The following is a 16,390-nucleotide window of genomic DNA, read 5'->3' as shown; positions in this document are numbered from 1 at the left end:
ACAGCGAGTGATATGATCTGAGAGCTTGCTGCAGCCAATCGGATACCTCTCTTTTTCTCTCGCTGTCTGTGGGTGTGTGTGAGAATCTGTTCAATTTATCTGCACAATTCTGGAATGAAAAGTTCTTTTAAAAATCCAAGACTATCCCAAAACAAAACTTCTAAACATGGATTTAAACTGAAATTCAACTTTTAGTGTGTACAGATAAAAATGGTGGTTTATCAGTGATTCTGAAGAATTTATTTTCACTTTCATCTATTGTTGCTGATGCTGAGAAGGAATCCTGGGAGTTCTACAAAATATAAAAGATTGACTAAATTAACAGTGTTGTTAACAGAATACTTTAGAGCACATAGAACTAATAGTTTAGAAAGTCTTTAATTTTCAAGTATTGCACTCATGTTTGTGTATTTGAAAAGTAGTAAACTAATTATTCAGGTCAACATGTGCCTCTGAAACTGTGCTTCAGAACGGCTTTAAGAAATAGTGTTAGTTGGACATCTTACAAAGACCAGCTACAGCTTGAGGGTAGTAGTCATACTTTTTTCTCAAGTGCTGCATCTCTATCAAAAGGAATTTTCTTATGATCTGAATAGGTTTAACCAACCTTATAAAATGGGTCTGCTTTTTAATGGGTTGTGAACAAAGAGCAGTTTGAGAAATGAGCTTAGAGTTCGAGCCGGTGTTGTCTTGACTGCAGGGACTTTGTAAACTACTGGAAACATGATACCTCCTGTTGCTTTTAAATACAAAATAAGAGTAGTCTAGTTGTGAGACTTGCCACTGAGACTTGGTTGTGGCTCAGGGCTGGAAGCATTATGTAATGAGATTAGGTTTAAACTGGCTTTAATACAATTTGACCAATTGCAGGCTTAAGACTAAAAGGTCCACAGCGTTATAGAGTTATATACTCCATAGAACTTTGCAACCAAGACAGCCTGCTATATCAGGAAATGTTGGCTAAATTCTTGCAAAGTTAATGATTAGTTGTATTAATGAATTTCATTTGGGTTAAGCAAGATCTGCACTGTCAAAATTGAATGTTGTAATGAATTTTTGAGGTTTCCTGAACAAAAGAATGATTGCAGGACCTGTAAGTCCACATATTTTTTTTTCTTTTTTTCTTTTCTGAGTGAGAACTAGGTCAGCTTATTGCATCGAGTCAATAATGAAGTTCTGTTATTGATGATAGTTTCCATCACTAAAGCACACACTCATCATCTTCCTGTGAGCCTTAGTTGACCTAGGAAAATGTGAAGGATACCCATTTCTGATATTGGCCAATTTTAGAAAGCTTCATTGAAGGATATTGATTCTGGTGACAGAGATTGTATTACAACTGTGAAGTGGCCTGTCTACTGCACAGAACATTTAATGTCATACAAAACATGTTTTGTCTGTCATTCTGTTGCTATATACTATAGCTATATATAAGGTTCAGTGGACAGGTATTTGGGGGGGATTCATTGGTGATGTGAAGACTGAAAAATGCCCTTTAACTGGCAGTTTTCTTCAGAAAATGCACTTGTGAATGATGGCCTTCCAAAATGTGAAAAAACAAAACAAAAACAAAACAAAACTGTAACCTGATATGAATCTATAGTTTTAATATAGTAATATTTCTGCATTTAATTCCGTATTAAAATTATCACTAGACTGTGAATGTTAGATGGAGAACGTGTTCATCTTTCAATTAAGTGCTTTAAGGTAATACTTGCTGTAACATAATGTTCGCATAGCTTTCTCAGGCCACTGACTATGAATGCACTGAAATATGGATGATAAGGATTATCATACCCCAATTCAATCTTTAAAAAGTGAGTTTGAGAAAGTGGTGTTTTCTGCCATCATATTTTCGATACAGATCCTGGTAGAGAGGTGCATTAGTCAGATTTCCAAAATGTCCTGCAGAACTATTTAAAGATTTGGGAGTTCCCTAGTTTATGTGATTTGCGAGGCCACAGGAAATATCACGTTTGTCTTGTAGATCTTCTGACTGATATGATCAACTGATAACAGTCAATTCCCTTTTATAGTGGAATTTCTTTTTTTCTTTGTTTGTTTTTAAAAACGTTGGTATAAATCCTTTTTAATACTGAATACAGGAAAATGAGGGGTATTTTATTTATTAATTAAAAATAAAATAAAATCTAGATCTTATTTAAGCCAGCCTTTCAGCCTTACAAGTTAAAAAAATGCTGAGTTGGACACTGAGTTAACTGGTAAGATATTTGAATAATAGTTTATCATCCACTCTGTCCACCTTATCAATTGTGGACGCTGAGGCCAAAGTTCATGTGTGTGCGGAAGGCGTTTCCTTTCTCTGGCAAAGGTAAAACCCATCCACTGTGTAGAAATAGGCCAGGAGAGTGTGGAGAAGGACAGGAGAGTAGGAACAAGATTGAATTTGGTATTTTTATCTTCTAAATCATTTAGCTGTATGAGACTGGATATTTCTTTTGTTATTCTCTTTACACTGCAGGTATGTAAAGATTTTATAATGCTGGAGATGAGGTCTGCATTATTATTATGCATGTATTATTTAGACATTAACCTGTGCTCTCATGCAAATATTACTTTCAGGAGGATCCCAATAAACAGCAACTTGGTAAAAGGGAATTTAGGTTTACTGTTTAATATACAGTTATATTAATGTAATTAATATTCAGGTTTTTTGTGTTTATCGATGTTTAGGGATACTTTTTTTTTTTTCCCTTAAGCGTAACTTGCAGATATCAATTTATTTATTTATTTTTTGTATATCCCAGCTGTTAAATGGTGGAACACTGATGAAACTTGATCAGTGGGTTTATGACTATAAGAATGCAAAATATCAGGTTTTGGGAGTTTTCCATTAGATGGCTAGGGCCATGCCTTCATTTGTCAAAAATTTCTTCTAGCATGGGACTGTTTGTCCTACAGTAGGCACATACAAAAGTTATTTTTTATGGCAGTAGTAGATAAAAGTGTCATGTAATTTATTGGAAAATGGATTAAATAAAGAAAAAAATGCACAGAATTTAGTGGAATGAGATGTGTATGTCTTACACAAATTCACCCTTGCCACTTCTCCTTCCCTCAGGATGTGTAGCTTGCTCACCTAATTCTGAGACGGTCCCAATAAGCAGGAAGTGGCTATAATAGAGTTTAGTTTTACTGTTTAATTGTATTTATTGGTATTTATTAGTATTTGGCTAGCTTGTGGTGTGTAAATATTAAGATTGCATATAATTTGAGTAATAGTTGTAAGTAAATATTGCATATGTGTAACCCTCCTAATCTAGGGTGCCATCTAGATTACATCTGTCATATTGTTGTTAACTTATGCGTTTCACATATGGCCTCATTCTTCTATCATCCTTATAAATCAAAGGGGCCAATTTAATTTTCATATATCTGTCTGGTATTCTAATCCTGATGTTTAGAGCCAGTGTTAAGATAAAATGGATAAAGGGGCCCTTGTTTACCTACTCCTGAGCGTGTGTGTGTGTGTGTGTGTGTGTGTGTGTCTGTGTGTCAACATTTGACATGTGGGGTGTGTCATAATAAAATGATGTATGCCATTTTGGTCATCTTATAATAATGGTAAGAACAGGCAGATGGTTGTAAAACTAAGCTGATATTTTGTTTTAAGTTGAAAAGTATTCTGTGTAATGGTGATAAATCTTTTTTACATATTGTGTGAGTTTTTAAATATTAAATGGTTTTTGAATATGGTCAGCACAGTGAACAAATTCCTTTTTAAGTCCAGCTCGAGTTTTTCCTAACTAATTGACAGACTCATTGACCCACTGACATTACTTTTGTGTTCTGTGTGATGGGTAAACTGGAGTTTCAGTTTATTATGAACTGTATTTCGTAAAGGTTAAGTTACTAATTAAACAACTTTTTTTTTTTTTACTACTTTCTTTTTACTTCCATGAAGTCCATGTTAAAGTGAGTTTTGAAACTCTGAAAACTCTGGCCTGGTAATTTTGACCTGGGGAGTTAGAGGTTATTCTGGGTCTTGCTTTTAAACTGGGTGAACCTAATGTACCAAGCAGAGGGTAACAAAGACCCAGAATGCCTGTGACAGTGGTGTCCCAATTGTGTAACTACTGAACTAGAAACTTCTCTGTTTTCACGCATTAAGCCATGATGGACAAAATTGTGACTGTGACAGAATAAGCACACTTTGAGCAGATGGAACAGATGGTTAGATCCACTGTAAAGAGCATCAAGATTCTCTGCATGTTGGTTTTATTTTTGAAGGTTATCGTTCAGGAAATGGAAGAAAATGTGTTACAATTTGGATTATTCTTAGTACATTAGTACTCGGAGCATGAACGATGCAATGACATTGTGAGCTACAGAAAGCTGCGCACAAAGGTCTTTGATTTGCCATTGAAATGTTGCTCTAGGGCTTGTTTGAATGTGTTTGAACACGAAGCATATGATGGTTTATATTCTCCCAAATTGTTTCAACTCCAAAGAAAGTTTAGGACAGCTCATTTTTGATTTCTCAGGCATCAGTTTGTAGCTTCACTAACCCTAACCCATTTCTTTGACTCAAAATAATTTGTAGCCATTTGCTCCCACACAGCATTAGATCACTTAAGTAGAAATCCTTTGGGGGGGAGGGAAGAGGCTATGGCAATTTCAGTTATAAATTACCTTAAATTGCAGGATTATTGCAACCTAAGAACATTATGACCCCAACAGTATGTTTACACCCTTAAGGCCTTTGAACATAAAATTCATATAAAATTTGTGCAAGTAATTTGATTTCAAAAATGTTTTGACTTTGTTTTGGGGGGTTTTGTGCAAGGTGCTTGTTGTATAAAGGCATTTACAATTAAAATAAGAATAAAGGATTATACCCATTTTTAAGAAAAAACAAACAAAAAAGAACACATTTTGGAGATCTGAACTTTAATGTGTTGACTTTATAGGGAACAAACAAAGCAAGTAAACAAAAATAACCTTTTTATATTGATTGTTAGTAATATATTTGTTTCTTCTGGTTTTTTTTGTCTCTACAGGTTATTAATTTGCCTTGGTCAAAAGAGCCACATAAACTGAAGTTGGAATTACATCAGCTGTTTGTCTGCTAACTAAGCAGCTGATTTGCTCAAATTGACATCTGCTGGTGTCATTCCTCTGAGGACAGACCATCTGCTGAAAATCTGTGTGAAGCTGTATTTGGGACATTTTCTCTATATCAGACAAACATTGCTCTGTTGTTGTGGTGACACTCAAGCGAGACCTAGATTGACAGGTCTCCCTCCAGAGGAACTTTCCAGAGCAGCCACCAAAAGGAACATGTGCTAGAAGTTCAACATCTGTCCTAAACAACTGGTCAGCTTTGACTCTAGAAGATGAGCAATGACGATGAGTTCTTCGATGCCGTCACAGGTGGGCGCTTAATGTACATACTTATTGACATTTTTTCCCTCTAGTTTAGCTTTTATTAAGAAAGGGGAAAAAATCCATGCTTCCTGTATTTCAGGACTCTGTATTGTAAGCTTTGTAGTTTTCACTTTTTTTCCCCCCTTTGGTAGTTTAAAAACTTAAAAAGGTTTAATCTTTGTTTTTATTAGGTCTTCATCTTCCTCTGGAAATTGCTACACTTTTTTTTTTTTTTTTTTGTGCAAGAGGCTGCCACTCCTAATTAGATGGTTCATTTTTGTTGTTGAAGCACAATGCTGTCCAGTGGAACTCAACCTGCCTTAGTCTGATGATTAGCTGAATAATTCAGAGGTTGGCTGTCTTACGGCTATGATTAGTGATATCAAGAACAGCCAGGAGGGTGTGTGGTTCATACTCGTGTGTCAGTGACCGCCCCAAATCAGCAATGTAATATTTTTATTTGATAACCTATTTGAGGAGGGCAGCTAGACTTAAATTTTTTTTTTTAAAATTTTGTTTGTTTGAGTGTGAGAGCAGTTAATAGTCCTTGAAGTCAGCACTCTCAGGATTTCATGCAGCCTAGTGTTACAGTCCAGGTGAGGGTCTGATATCGCGCAATACCCATTTACAATTACAAAGTACAGTCGTGGTGACTCACCTGGGGTTTGTGAGCAAGCATTCTGGGTATTTGGAACCAGATACCTGGAAACTCAGGAGAGATGAACTTTGAACTGTTTACTCTAGGCACCTCTACCTCAAGTTTAGGAGACATCAACAATATAAAATCTCAGGATTAATGAAGTCAGCAGGTGCAGCTTCGGCATTGAATGCTGAAATGTGATTATAATATTATCTGAGAAATAAAGGCATGCAAACACTTTATTGTTGTAGATAAATTAGCAGTGCAGCCACTTATTTAACAGCTTGTTCTGTGCAGGGATGATAAGAGGGGGCAGGCAGGGTGGTGTTCTCTGTTAACAAATATTAGAATCACTGTTTTGCTGTTTGATTACCCCATGTTGACGTAGAGCCATTGCTATATGACTGTCAGCACTTTAGCAAGTCATTTCCATTCAGGTATAAAAAAAGGCTGTGTGTGTGCCTCCACCTGTCTTTGTGTCATTGTTATCATCATCTTAGTAATTTGAGACAGATGCAGAACAGGGCTGATCTATTATTCATGTGGTAGCATCAGGTATCATCTGGCTTGGCTTTAGCATCTTTTCCTTCTCTTAATTTACCCTCAAATATTTTGTTGTAACTATGAATTTTTAAAAAATGTGCTTGTTGATTTGCCCAGGGCACATCTTCATAGCACCTACAGAACCTTGAAAGACATGGTTGAAGTGCAGCTTATATAATACATGAAAAGAGATTATCGAATATTTAAAGTTTCACAACTCTGGCTTTGAGTCAACACTCCTGTGTGACAAATAATTTGTGATGCACATCCTGTATTTAATGAGTCAGTTTTATACTGTGCAATACATTTTGTTTCTCAGGAAGTGGAACTTGCTTTTCATGTCACCATTATTATGTCTGCAAATATTTACTAATACAAGCTGCAGGCTCTGTCTTTGATTGGGGAATCTAATTGTATGCTTGAAAGTAACCAGATTTCAGAAACGTAGAACATGCTAGCTGGGTTTGTGTCTAATCATTTAATTTAGACAGACTTTGTTCCTCCTTCCATCTTTTTTTTTTTTTTTAAATGCTGAGAGGTTTCAGTACTAAAATAAAATATTTTATTGTGACTTATGTGACGATACTAACAATGCACCTTTGTACCTGACACCTGACTAGGTGTGTTTTCTGAGTAATGATAATCATTAGTGTATTTTAATCTTTCGTTAATGCACCATCTTGAGTTGCCCACAACTCCACCCTACAGTACTACGTTGCAGATTATTCCAGCCCACTCTCATGAACGTCTGCCTTTTTGTTAAATCCACTGATGAGATGCAAGATATTCACAATCTGTCATTTTTGAGTTTATGATGGAGAATATGACTCTCCTTATAATGTGCTTTCCTACATGTTGAACAATGATGCTGAAAGGTATTTATGTGTTAAATGTGCCCCTACGTTGTTGTGGCCAGGCTTCCTTATGTGAAAAGTTTTTAATTGAGACATGGATTTCTATTACCTCACAAACAAGTTTACTGTTGTTGTCCCAGGTTTCTTAGTTTACAACAAGTGAAGATGATATGGTGCGGATATCTGTGACGTTGGTTTACTTTGAATGCCACATTTCTTTTTCTCCCACAGGCCTGGAATCGGACGAGTCGTGCGAGGGGCTCTCGGAGGCCAGTTTCAAAGATGCACAAGGGATTGACAGCAGCAGCCAGAAGAACAATGGATCAGTCCCACAAGAAAATGGCATCAAGAAACACAGGTACTCCTGCATTCCTCACCCACATTCCATCTGCTGTGTGTGTACTTGTGTATTTGTGGATAAGTACTCTCTTGGTCAAAAACAATTGAGTTAAGTGGAAACTTTTTGGGCAGGGTCACAGTTGTAATGGCTAGGTTTCATACAAAACGCATACACAGAAAGGCACACAATGCTGCAATTTCTGGAAAAAGGCGGTGCGTCCTAATTCTTTTGGTGAAGTAGTTTAAATGTCATGTATTTTTAAACTTAAAAATAACGAGGTGAAAAAAGGGGAGGTGGTTGTTGTTGTTGTTGTTGTTCACAGTGGGGGGCTGACTTGGGTGACCTATATGTGAAGGTGTGATGTGTTCACTTGTGTTAATTTACTTTTATCAATTTTAAGATGCTTGTGGAAAATTACCAAGAAGGAATTTTAGGATGGTTAGGTGACTGGCGCTAGTTCTTGTGAACAGCCCTGAGATGAATTGGCTTTGCACTTACTTGTTCTTATCTCCGTGCAGAATTTCTTTATCTTCTGCCCTGATAACAAACCTGAACACACAATCTCTTATCTGCAACCTTGGATATTTCTTTTCTTCTTCATTTCAGGACATCTCTCCCTGCACCCATGTTTTCCAGAAACAATATCAGTGTGTGGGGTATCCTGAAAAAATGTATTGGACTGGTAAGGGCACGCTGGTTATCAGACACGATTTAAGAGCTTCTCTTCTGTACGTGAAAGGCTTTCATAGAGAGGTTTTCATAGTCATATTGGGCAGTATTTACAGTTTGTATTTGCACACAGATACACTGAAACAAGAAAAATCGATTACATAAAATTACTTGTTAAAACCACAATTTGTAAAACGTTTTAGAGGTTCAGTAGTATAAAGGTTAATATATTAGGTAGACATTGAGCTTTTTTCTATGTATATTTTTTTTCATTATAGTTTAGTGTTTCATTTTTTCCCCTTTACATGCACTACGGTGTTTAGTCATGTTGTATTTTACGAGTTAGTCTAGTTAACCTGTGGTTTAACTAGTGTTTAGTGCTTTGGCTGCTGTGACTCAATAATTTCAGCTTTTGTGATATTATGGAGTATATATTCAGCTTTTATCTTAATGTTAAACAGGAACTGTCCAAGATCACGATGCCCATTGCCTTCAACGAGCCCCTGAGCTTCCTGCAGAGAATCACAGAATATATGGAACACACTTACCTCATCAACAGAACCTCCTCAATGTCCGACTCCATAGAGCGCATGCGGGTAGGGAGAGACGTGGACACACACGTTCTGTGTCATCTACCGTGTTTCTCTGTTGTCACCCCTGACACTCTTCTCCACCCACTCCACCCTAGCTCCACACAATGACACTCTGTCTTCACCTCTTGTCTATTGCTTTGGATGGTTGTAGAGCCACCAAAAAAATGATGATCTAATCAAATATGATAAATGAAATGCAGATAATCTGGACATACTATGGGGAGAAGGAAAAAACAAAACACTAACAGACATCATACTGAAGAGATGACTTGGACACCATACACACATGCTAACTTGGTCTGTAATTGTTCGTGTTTAGGCAGTAGCTGCTTTTGCTGTGTCAGCAGTTGCGTCGCAGTGGGACAGAACTGGAAAGCCCTTTAATCCCTTGTTGGGAGAGACCTACGAACTTATCAGGTACACACTTGCTTTTTCTTTGTTTGTTTGTTTTCTTTCTTGTTTTTGTTTTACCAGTTAGCTTTCACTCTCTCTTTTCACCCCTGCTTCTTGCAGAGAGGACCAGGGTTTCCGAATAGTGTCTGAGCAGGTATCCCATCATCCTCCAGTGAGTGCATTCCATGCAGAGAACCTGGCTGGGGATTTCGTGTTCCACGGCTCCATCTACCCTAAACTCAAATTCTGGGGCAAGAGTGTTGAGGCAGAGCCTAAAGGGACTATCACACTAGAGCTACTCAAGTGGGTCACTTAAAAATGTTTGCGTTTCAATTATTTATTAATTTATTTTAAGCTGAGAGTGATTTTTTTTTTTCATTGGGTTATCTTCTTTTTTCACCTTTCCCTCTTAAAACTTCCTCCTTCATTCTTGTTTTCCAATTTTCTTCCCTTACCCCCCCCCGCAATTTTCCTCCAGGCACAGGGAGGCATACACATGGAGCAACCCTAACTGCTGTGTACACAATGTCATACTGGGAAAACTGTGGATAGAACAGTATGGCACAGTAGAAATAGTCAACCACAGGTATTTAAATCATGCACGCATTATAGAACTAGATACTAAGAAGTGTTTAACCTGTATTGATTGCAATGCTTCCCTATAACTAGAGTGAGGAAATGACTGCAGTCAAGTTCAGATGAAACACTGTAAGGCTAACAAATGTTTACCCACTGTTCTCCATTCCTGCAGTGCACCTTCCTTGTTTAGTTTAATACTAGACACCAGCCTGTTTATGCTCTGTGTGGCTCCTCGGGCAAATAACATCTCCTTCAACATTTATTTTTCCAGGAAAGCAGTGCAAAGCTTTTATTGTCCTTATTACTAAGCGTGCTGTGTCTTATTCACACAGTTGCACAGATTCATGCTGTGAATCAGCCAGACCTTACTTGCACAGACTAACTGCTGTCAAAACAGCAGGGTTTGAACGTGAACCTCTTTTATACAAATAGTCATGCAAAGTGATTTATATGAATGTTTAATTGCATGATAAATTCACCACTTTATAACATTGTCAAATAATGTTGCTTTGTCTGTTTAATTCACTATAATGAGCTCTGCCAGTGAAGAGAGGTTAATTGGCTCTTGTCTCATTTTTCCTGCAGCACTGGAGACAAATGTGTGTTGAATTTCAAGCCCTGTGGGATGTTTGGCAAAGAGCTACACAAAGTGGAGGGATACATCCAAGACAAGAGGTTTGTGTTTACTCTTACTGGTTTGTCACCTACAGTGTGAATCTTTCTGTCTTCAAACGTTTAAAAAAGGCATGCTAATGCATTTTGGGAGGTTTTTCAATCTCATTTTCCATTGTACTTTTCTTCTCCTATTATTGACAATTTTCTTTTTTACATCCCTTTTCTTTTTTTTGCCTTTTCTAACAATTTCTTCTCTCCACTTGCATCTCTAACTTTTTGTGTCTTGCCCTTTTGCTCCTTTTCTTGCCACATTTCCTTACTGTCGTTTTCATCTTCCGTTTCTATCCAGTAAAAAGAAGCTTGCTGTCATCTATGGGAAGTGGACTGAATGCATGTGGAGTGTCGACCCTCAGGCCTATGAGGCACACAAGAAGTCTGAGAAGAAAGGGGACAACAAAAAGCAAAAAAATGTAAGAAGCTGTGCAACTAATATTTTAGATCTGCAATAAGAAATCCTAAAAAACAGTGTACTGTTGGTCTGTGGGGTTTTCTTTCTTTTTTTTTAAATTCATGTAAGTCATATTTCCTTTTCTTCTTCTGTCTTGATTTCCTGTTATTGTCCACAGCAATCTGTGTGGTCGTATCCAGGTAAACCAACAAGCTAGTGTAGATCAGTGCAGACGTTTTTCAGCTCTCCCCCTTTTAGTCTGCTCATTTATTTGTAGTTGTGTGCAAATGCTCCAAACTGCAGGTTTGGAAATAAACAGATACTGACAGAAGCTTTGATCTTGCTGGTAACCGTTTGTGCCTGCAGCGTTCATTTTCTGCTGATGCTATCATTTGGTGCAGTAGTTACAGTGAGTTGTATCATTCACAGGATGAACTTGAGGGCGCTGAGAACGATGACGCAGATGACATGCCCGAAGTCCAAGAGACTGTGTCTGTTGTACCAGGAAGCACTCTGTTGTGGAGGATAGACTCTAGACCAGCACACTCTTCTGTGGTATCAAAAATAAAGTTACACATCCATATAGGTGGCCCAGAACGCACACACACACTCCTCACAGCTTTTATCCTTTCTCTGTTTCCCAGATGTACAACTTCACAAACTTTGCGATGTGTCTGAATGAGCTGGAGCCCGGCATGGAGGCCGTCCTGCCCCACACAGACTGTCGCTTCAGGCCTGACATCAGAGCAATGGAGAACGGCAACATGGGTAATTAATTTTTATCTGATCAAATTTGAATGCGTCTCTGGCTGACATTCAATAACTCGTTTGCCAGAACTGTTGTTTAAAAAGAAAACCAGTAAGCTATGACTATGTGGACGTTTAAGACGACATTTAGAATGATCACTCTGTAAAAGTAAAACAAAACACAACAACAACAACAAAAAAACAAAACTGAACCGATAAACAAAAGAAACCACAAATGTTTTACTTCTGCTCAAAGCAAAGGAAGGACAATAATAAGTCAATGCTTCCACCTGCTGGATGTTGATGGTATTGTGCCAATCCAAACTGAGTGAGTGCCACAGGTGCCTAAAAAAAAAAAAAAAAAAAAAAAAAAAAAAAAATGCAAACAAATGAAATTAAAAGGGTAAATAAGCACAAGTCTTTTACTTGTTTTATTACAATCTGAAACCTTTTGACTCTTTGTTCATGTGAAGATGAGGCCAGTAAAGAAAAGGAAAGACTGGAGGAGAAACAGAGAGCTGCCAGAAAAGAGAGAGCCAAGAGAGATGAGGAGTGGTCTACCAGGTGAGAAACGCACACCAACACATGGATTCACTTTAATTCATTTTTCTGTGGTAACCTTTACAACAGCTTCAAAATATACCAAAAGTAATGAAGTTTTCATGATGCTGTTAGATGTCCAGTGTACATGAGAATAGCAGGGGGATTGTTGCAGTGGTGCAGAAACTGTTCTGGTTAGTTGTTATGAGTAGAGCTGAGCCCTAAAGGAGAATCTGTTAACATAAAGGTTAATCTACATTCCTACCCTCGCCCATGGCCACAACATGGAATGTAGCTTACTGCAGGTGTTAAGAAAATGTTAACTACATAATGGATATTTTGTCAAATGCACTTACTTCCTTTTTTGACTGATAAGGCCAGTTCCACTCTCATTCTGTTTATTAAAATTGAAGCTACCAACATCCGCTTAGGTTATTACAAAGGCTGGAAACAGATTCGGTTAAGCGAAGTTTGTATATTTAAAGCTCACTAATCATTGATCAGATTTATTTGTTTATACCATATGAAAACTGAAGTTTATGAAGAACCTTTTGAACTGAATAATAGATTAAAAGAGCTGCAGGCTGGAGACACAGAAAGGAAGGACAACTGTTAAGATTACAGATTGACAGAAAATGCAGGTGGAAAATAATACACAGAATTCTTGGAGGTTAATTGTAAAAGTTATATCAAGAAACTGGTAACACACTTAAAACCAAAGCCATGGTAAATCCCTGCAGAAGTGTAACGTGTGTTGATCTTTTAGGTGGTTCCAGATGGGCACCAATCCATACACAGGCTCCCAGGATTGGATCTACACTGGTGGATACTTCAACAGGAACTACCAAGACTTGCCCGATATCTACTGAAAGCCTACTTGCCTTCCTCCTCCTCCTCCTCCTCCTCCTCCTCCTCCTCCTCCTCCATATCTGTAACCTGCAGTACCCCACCTGCCCCCCGTCATTAACTGGAGATAAAATGATACAAATCAACAAAGGCACACCAACTCAGATTGGAAATGGATACAAAGAAGCTGAACGTTTGCCACTTGTTGACTGCCGAGTCTTCAGTAAAACTGGTTGTTTTGGGGTTTTGTTTTGTTTTTGTTTTTTTTGCCCCCCCCACCCTCCCACTTAAGAGAAGTTGTTATATTATCTCCAAGTCTTACTCTCCATCATCGACAAACATCTCCTGTGTCCCTGCTGAAGCACCCTATAGAGCACAATGGCCATTTAATTCCAGGCCAATCCCTCTGGCAGAGAGTTGGTAACAACTCAAAAACCTCACAGGTCCGTTCTGAATGTTTAACATCTTTGCTATTGAACTCTCTGCTCCGAGGATCTGCCTGCCAAGACTCTTGATGGCAGCATTTTAAAAACATTCACGTGTCATAAATGAGTAAAGTAAAAACAAAGACCCGATAATCACAACGATGGATACATGGATGCAGACGAACACCCATGCTCTTTGAATTGAAGATGGACTCTGAGGATGTTTTGTTTTTTCTTTTCACTCTTTTTGTTTTGTTTTGTTTTGTTTTTTAAAAAATATTTGGCAAAATTTTAAAGATTTAAACACTCAAAATACTTTAGTTATATACTACTCTTTGAGCAACAAATAAGTTATGAGTGATCATTATGTTGGTCAAAACAAATCAAATGCAATTAAGACTTCATTACTGTCCATGTGTCTTATCCTGAAAATGATTAATATCTGCTGATAGTCTCAAATTATTTTGTAAAGTTTGATTGATATTAAAATGAGTAAAGATCACTACTATAAAGCATACGTTTCCCTGACAACAAAAACAGAATTGGAATCGGGAAAACAAAGCAACAAATAGTTGAGATATTCATGGAAATGGCTGAATAGCCTGCTTTAACCTTTAAGCAACATGCATAACCCGGCTGATGCGTGATTTGGTTTCACACAGGTGCAAGTATTCCATCGTCTGATTTCTGCATCTTTCTTTTTAGCTTTTAAGATGCTGAGGTTTGAAGTTTGCATTTACCCCCTCTGGCAGGTTACAAGACAGTAACCTATTGGCAGTACATACATATAGCAGTACATATTGGTTGCATTTTGCCAGTTTAACATGTGACTTTAAAGGATAAGAGTGTTGATCTGCAGCTGCTTGTGAATGAAACTGCCTAAAGGAATTGGGTTGTTATAAATCTCACTATCGTCATAGAAGAAACTTGTCAGTGTAATCAGAGTATCAAATGCAGCTCTAGATAATTGTGTTCTATGGCACGATTGGGTGGATGGATTCATGGACAAAGTGACATAAGTAGACAAACGGGAAAAACTGGAGGAAAATGGCGACTACAGAAAAGTTAACGGACCGCAGATTAACTTGGCGTCGACTCATATAATAGGACAACAAAACAACCAGAAACAATACAGCGATGATTGTAGTCTTTTGTGTCTGTGCAGGCTGCTTCTTACACTTATGTGCTGAGCAGAAACACTATTTCTTAAAGTGAAAAAGAAAAAAGAAAAAAAAAGCCAGAACTTCTCTAATGAATGTTGGCACACACAAAAAAAAGACTGTAGATGTTTTGGATTGTTGGTAGTGCCCCAACAGGGTCCCAGAAACTGGTAACTCCAGTGTTGATGTCCACTGTGTTGTGCAGTTTCCCTTTGATTTGTATTGAGATCAACAACAGTGTGACTCTACATTTAGCCCATTCATTATTCATTTCAATGCATCGTCACCGAGCAGGACTCACATTTCCCTTCAGATTCTAGGATATAGACATGTTGGTAAATGAATACTGGGATGAAATCACAATGGAGTGTTTTTTTTGTTTTGTTTTTTTTTTGTTTTTGTTTTTTAATTTTTAGGTTTATGGCATTCTGTTGCTATGCTGAGGTCTTATTAAAAGGTTAAAGTTTTTAAACATTGTAATACTTTTGATTAAAACACTTTGCTCTTGTCGTCTAAAGTTATAATATAAAGGCATAGCTAGAGTCAACCCGCAGTTTTGATCGAGTGAGAAATGTAGAACAAACAGGTTACAACTCTCACATATGCGTACTAACTTAACATCATAACACACGCACCTAATTTTGTTTGACAGATGCGTTCTGCTGAAGTCGAACCCTACCCAGTACATTATGGCACGCATCTAATTTTTAATCACATTTCGTTTTGTTTCTGTATTAAAAATCACATTTTCACGTGAATATTTAGCTTGCAGCACCGACCCTATGCAACTTTAGCACGTGTCTATTATTGTACCGCAGCTTAACGTTCCCCCCCACCCGCAGCGACACATTGAACGCACGCGCACACACACCTTCAGTTTTTGAGTAGTGAGATGTACCTTTTATATATTGACTTTGCAGCCTTAGTTTAATACATTCCAGATAATTTAAGACCTGTTTGTACTACTTGTCACTACAGGTAGCCGTGTTGTCACATCTTCAATTTGACTTTTATTTGTTTTTGGTTTTTTTTAAATGGATTACCGTGTCATGCTTAGTGCCTGAACTTGTCTGTTTTCCATTTTTAACTTGTGTGTTATTTATGGTGTTTTATGAATGACTTGATTTTTTTTTTCTCTCTTTTGTAGCAAAATCGTTTCTTAATGCCTCTGTTTTGCTTAGGAAGGAGCAGAGCGCCTAATCGGGTCTTGAAGCAAACATTCACCAGCTGAACACTGAACCTTTGACTGTGGCTGTTACATCTGTCTGATTTACTTGCCAGTACAGTATCTGTAACATATTCAGGACATGTTGGGTTAAATTCACAAGTACAATCCAGAACTTTACATTCATTTTAAAACAACCTAAAAAATAAAACCCACACTTTTTTTGTTTTGTGTTATTAAAAAGCGTTTTGCACAAACACTACTCCCGGTGCGCCATCACAGAAGGCTAAAGTCAAGCACTCACCAAATTCTGCAGCTGTACATGAATCCAAACACAATCTTGGTAAATTTTTACTGTAAACTACTAACTGGCAAAAACTATTAAACACATGTAACCGTCACGTTCATCAGTGCTCATCAAGCGCTACCAGTTATACAACTAATA

General features: G+C 37.6%; 1 protein-coding gene across 3 annotated transcripts in view; it reads left to right on the top strand.

Annotated features, from left to right (window-relative positions):
* The window catches only part of LOC100700409 (oxysterol-binding protein-related protein 2), a 26,237-nt gene extending 9,847 nt beyond the window's left edge, over nt 1-16,390 (top strand). For 2 of the 3 annotated variants that reach the window (XM_003455321.5, XM_013277645.3), the window contains 13 exons: nt 5,022-5,394; nt 7,657-7,783; nt 8,372-8,447; nt 8,896-9,030; nt 9,347-9,444; nt 9,541-9,723; nt 9,899-10,006; nt 10,585-10,674; nt 10,964-11,084; nt 11,492-11,617; nt 11,707-11,830; nt 12,283-12,373; nt 13,116-16,390. In XM_003455321.5, coding sequence (XP_003455369.1) covers nt 5,358-5,394; nt 7,657-7,783; nt 8,372-8,447; nt 8,896-9,030; nt 9,347-9,444; nt 9,541-9,723; nt 9,899-10,006; nt 10,585-10,674; nt 10,964-11,084; nt 11,492-11,617; nt 11,707-11,830; nt 12,283-12,373; nt 13,116-13,218 — 1,419 coding nt within the window. In that variant the 5' untranslated portion in view covers nt 5,022-5,357 and the 3' untranslated portion in view covers nt 13,219-16,390. Of the gene's footprint in view, nt 1-2,342; nt 2,483-5,021; nt 5,395-7,656; nt 7,784-8,371; nt 8,448-8,895; nt 9,031-9,346; nt 9,445-9,540; nt 9,724-9,898; nt 10,007-10,584; nt 10,675-10,963; nt 11,085-11,491; nt 11,618-11,706; nt 11,831-12,282; nt 12,374-13,115 lie in introns of those variants that run through there. The other variant, XM_013277646.3, reaches the window with a different exon arrangement.

The sequence above is a fragment of the Oreochromis niloticus genome, linkage group LG20, assembly GCF_001858045.2.
Source record: "Oreochromis niloticus isolate F11D_XX linkage group LG20, O_niloticus_UMD_NMBU, whole genome shotgun sequence".
NCBI lineage: Eukaryota > Metazoa > Chordata > Actinopteri > Cichliformes > Cichlidae > Oreochromis > Oreochromis niloticus.
Note: the sequence above shows the minus strand (reverse complement) of the source record. Positions and strands in the feature narration are given on the sequence as shown.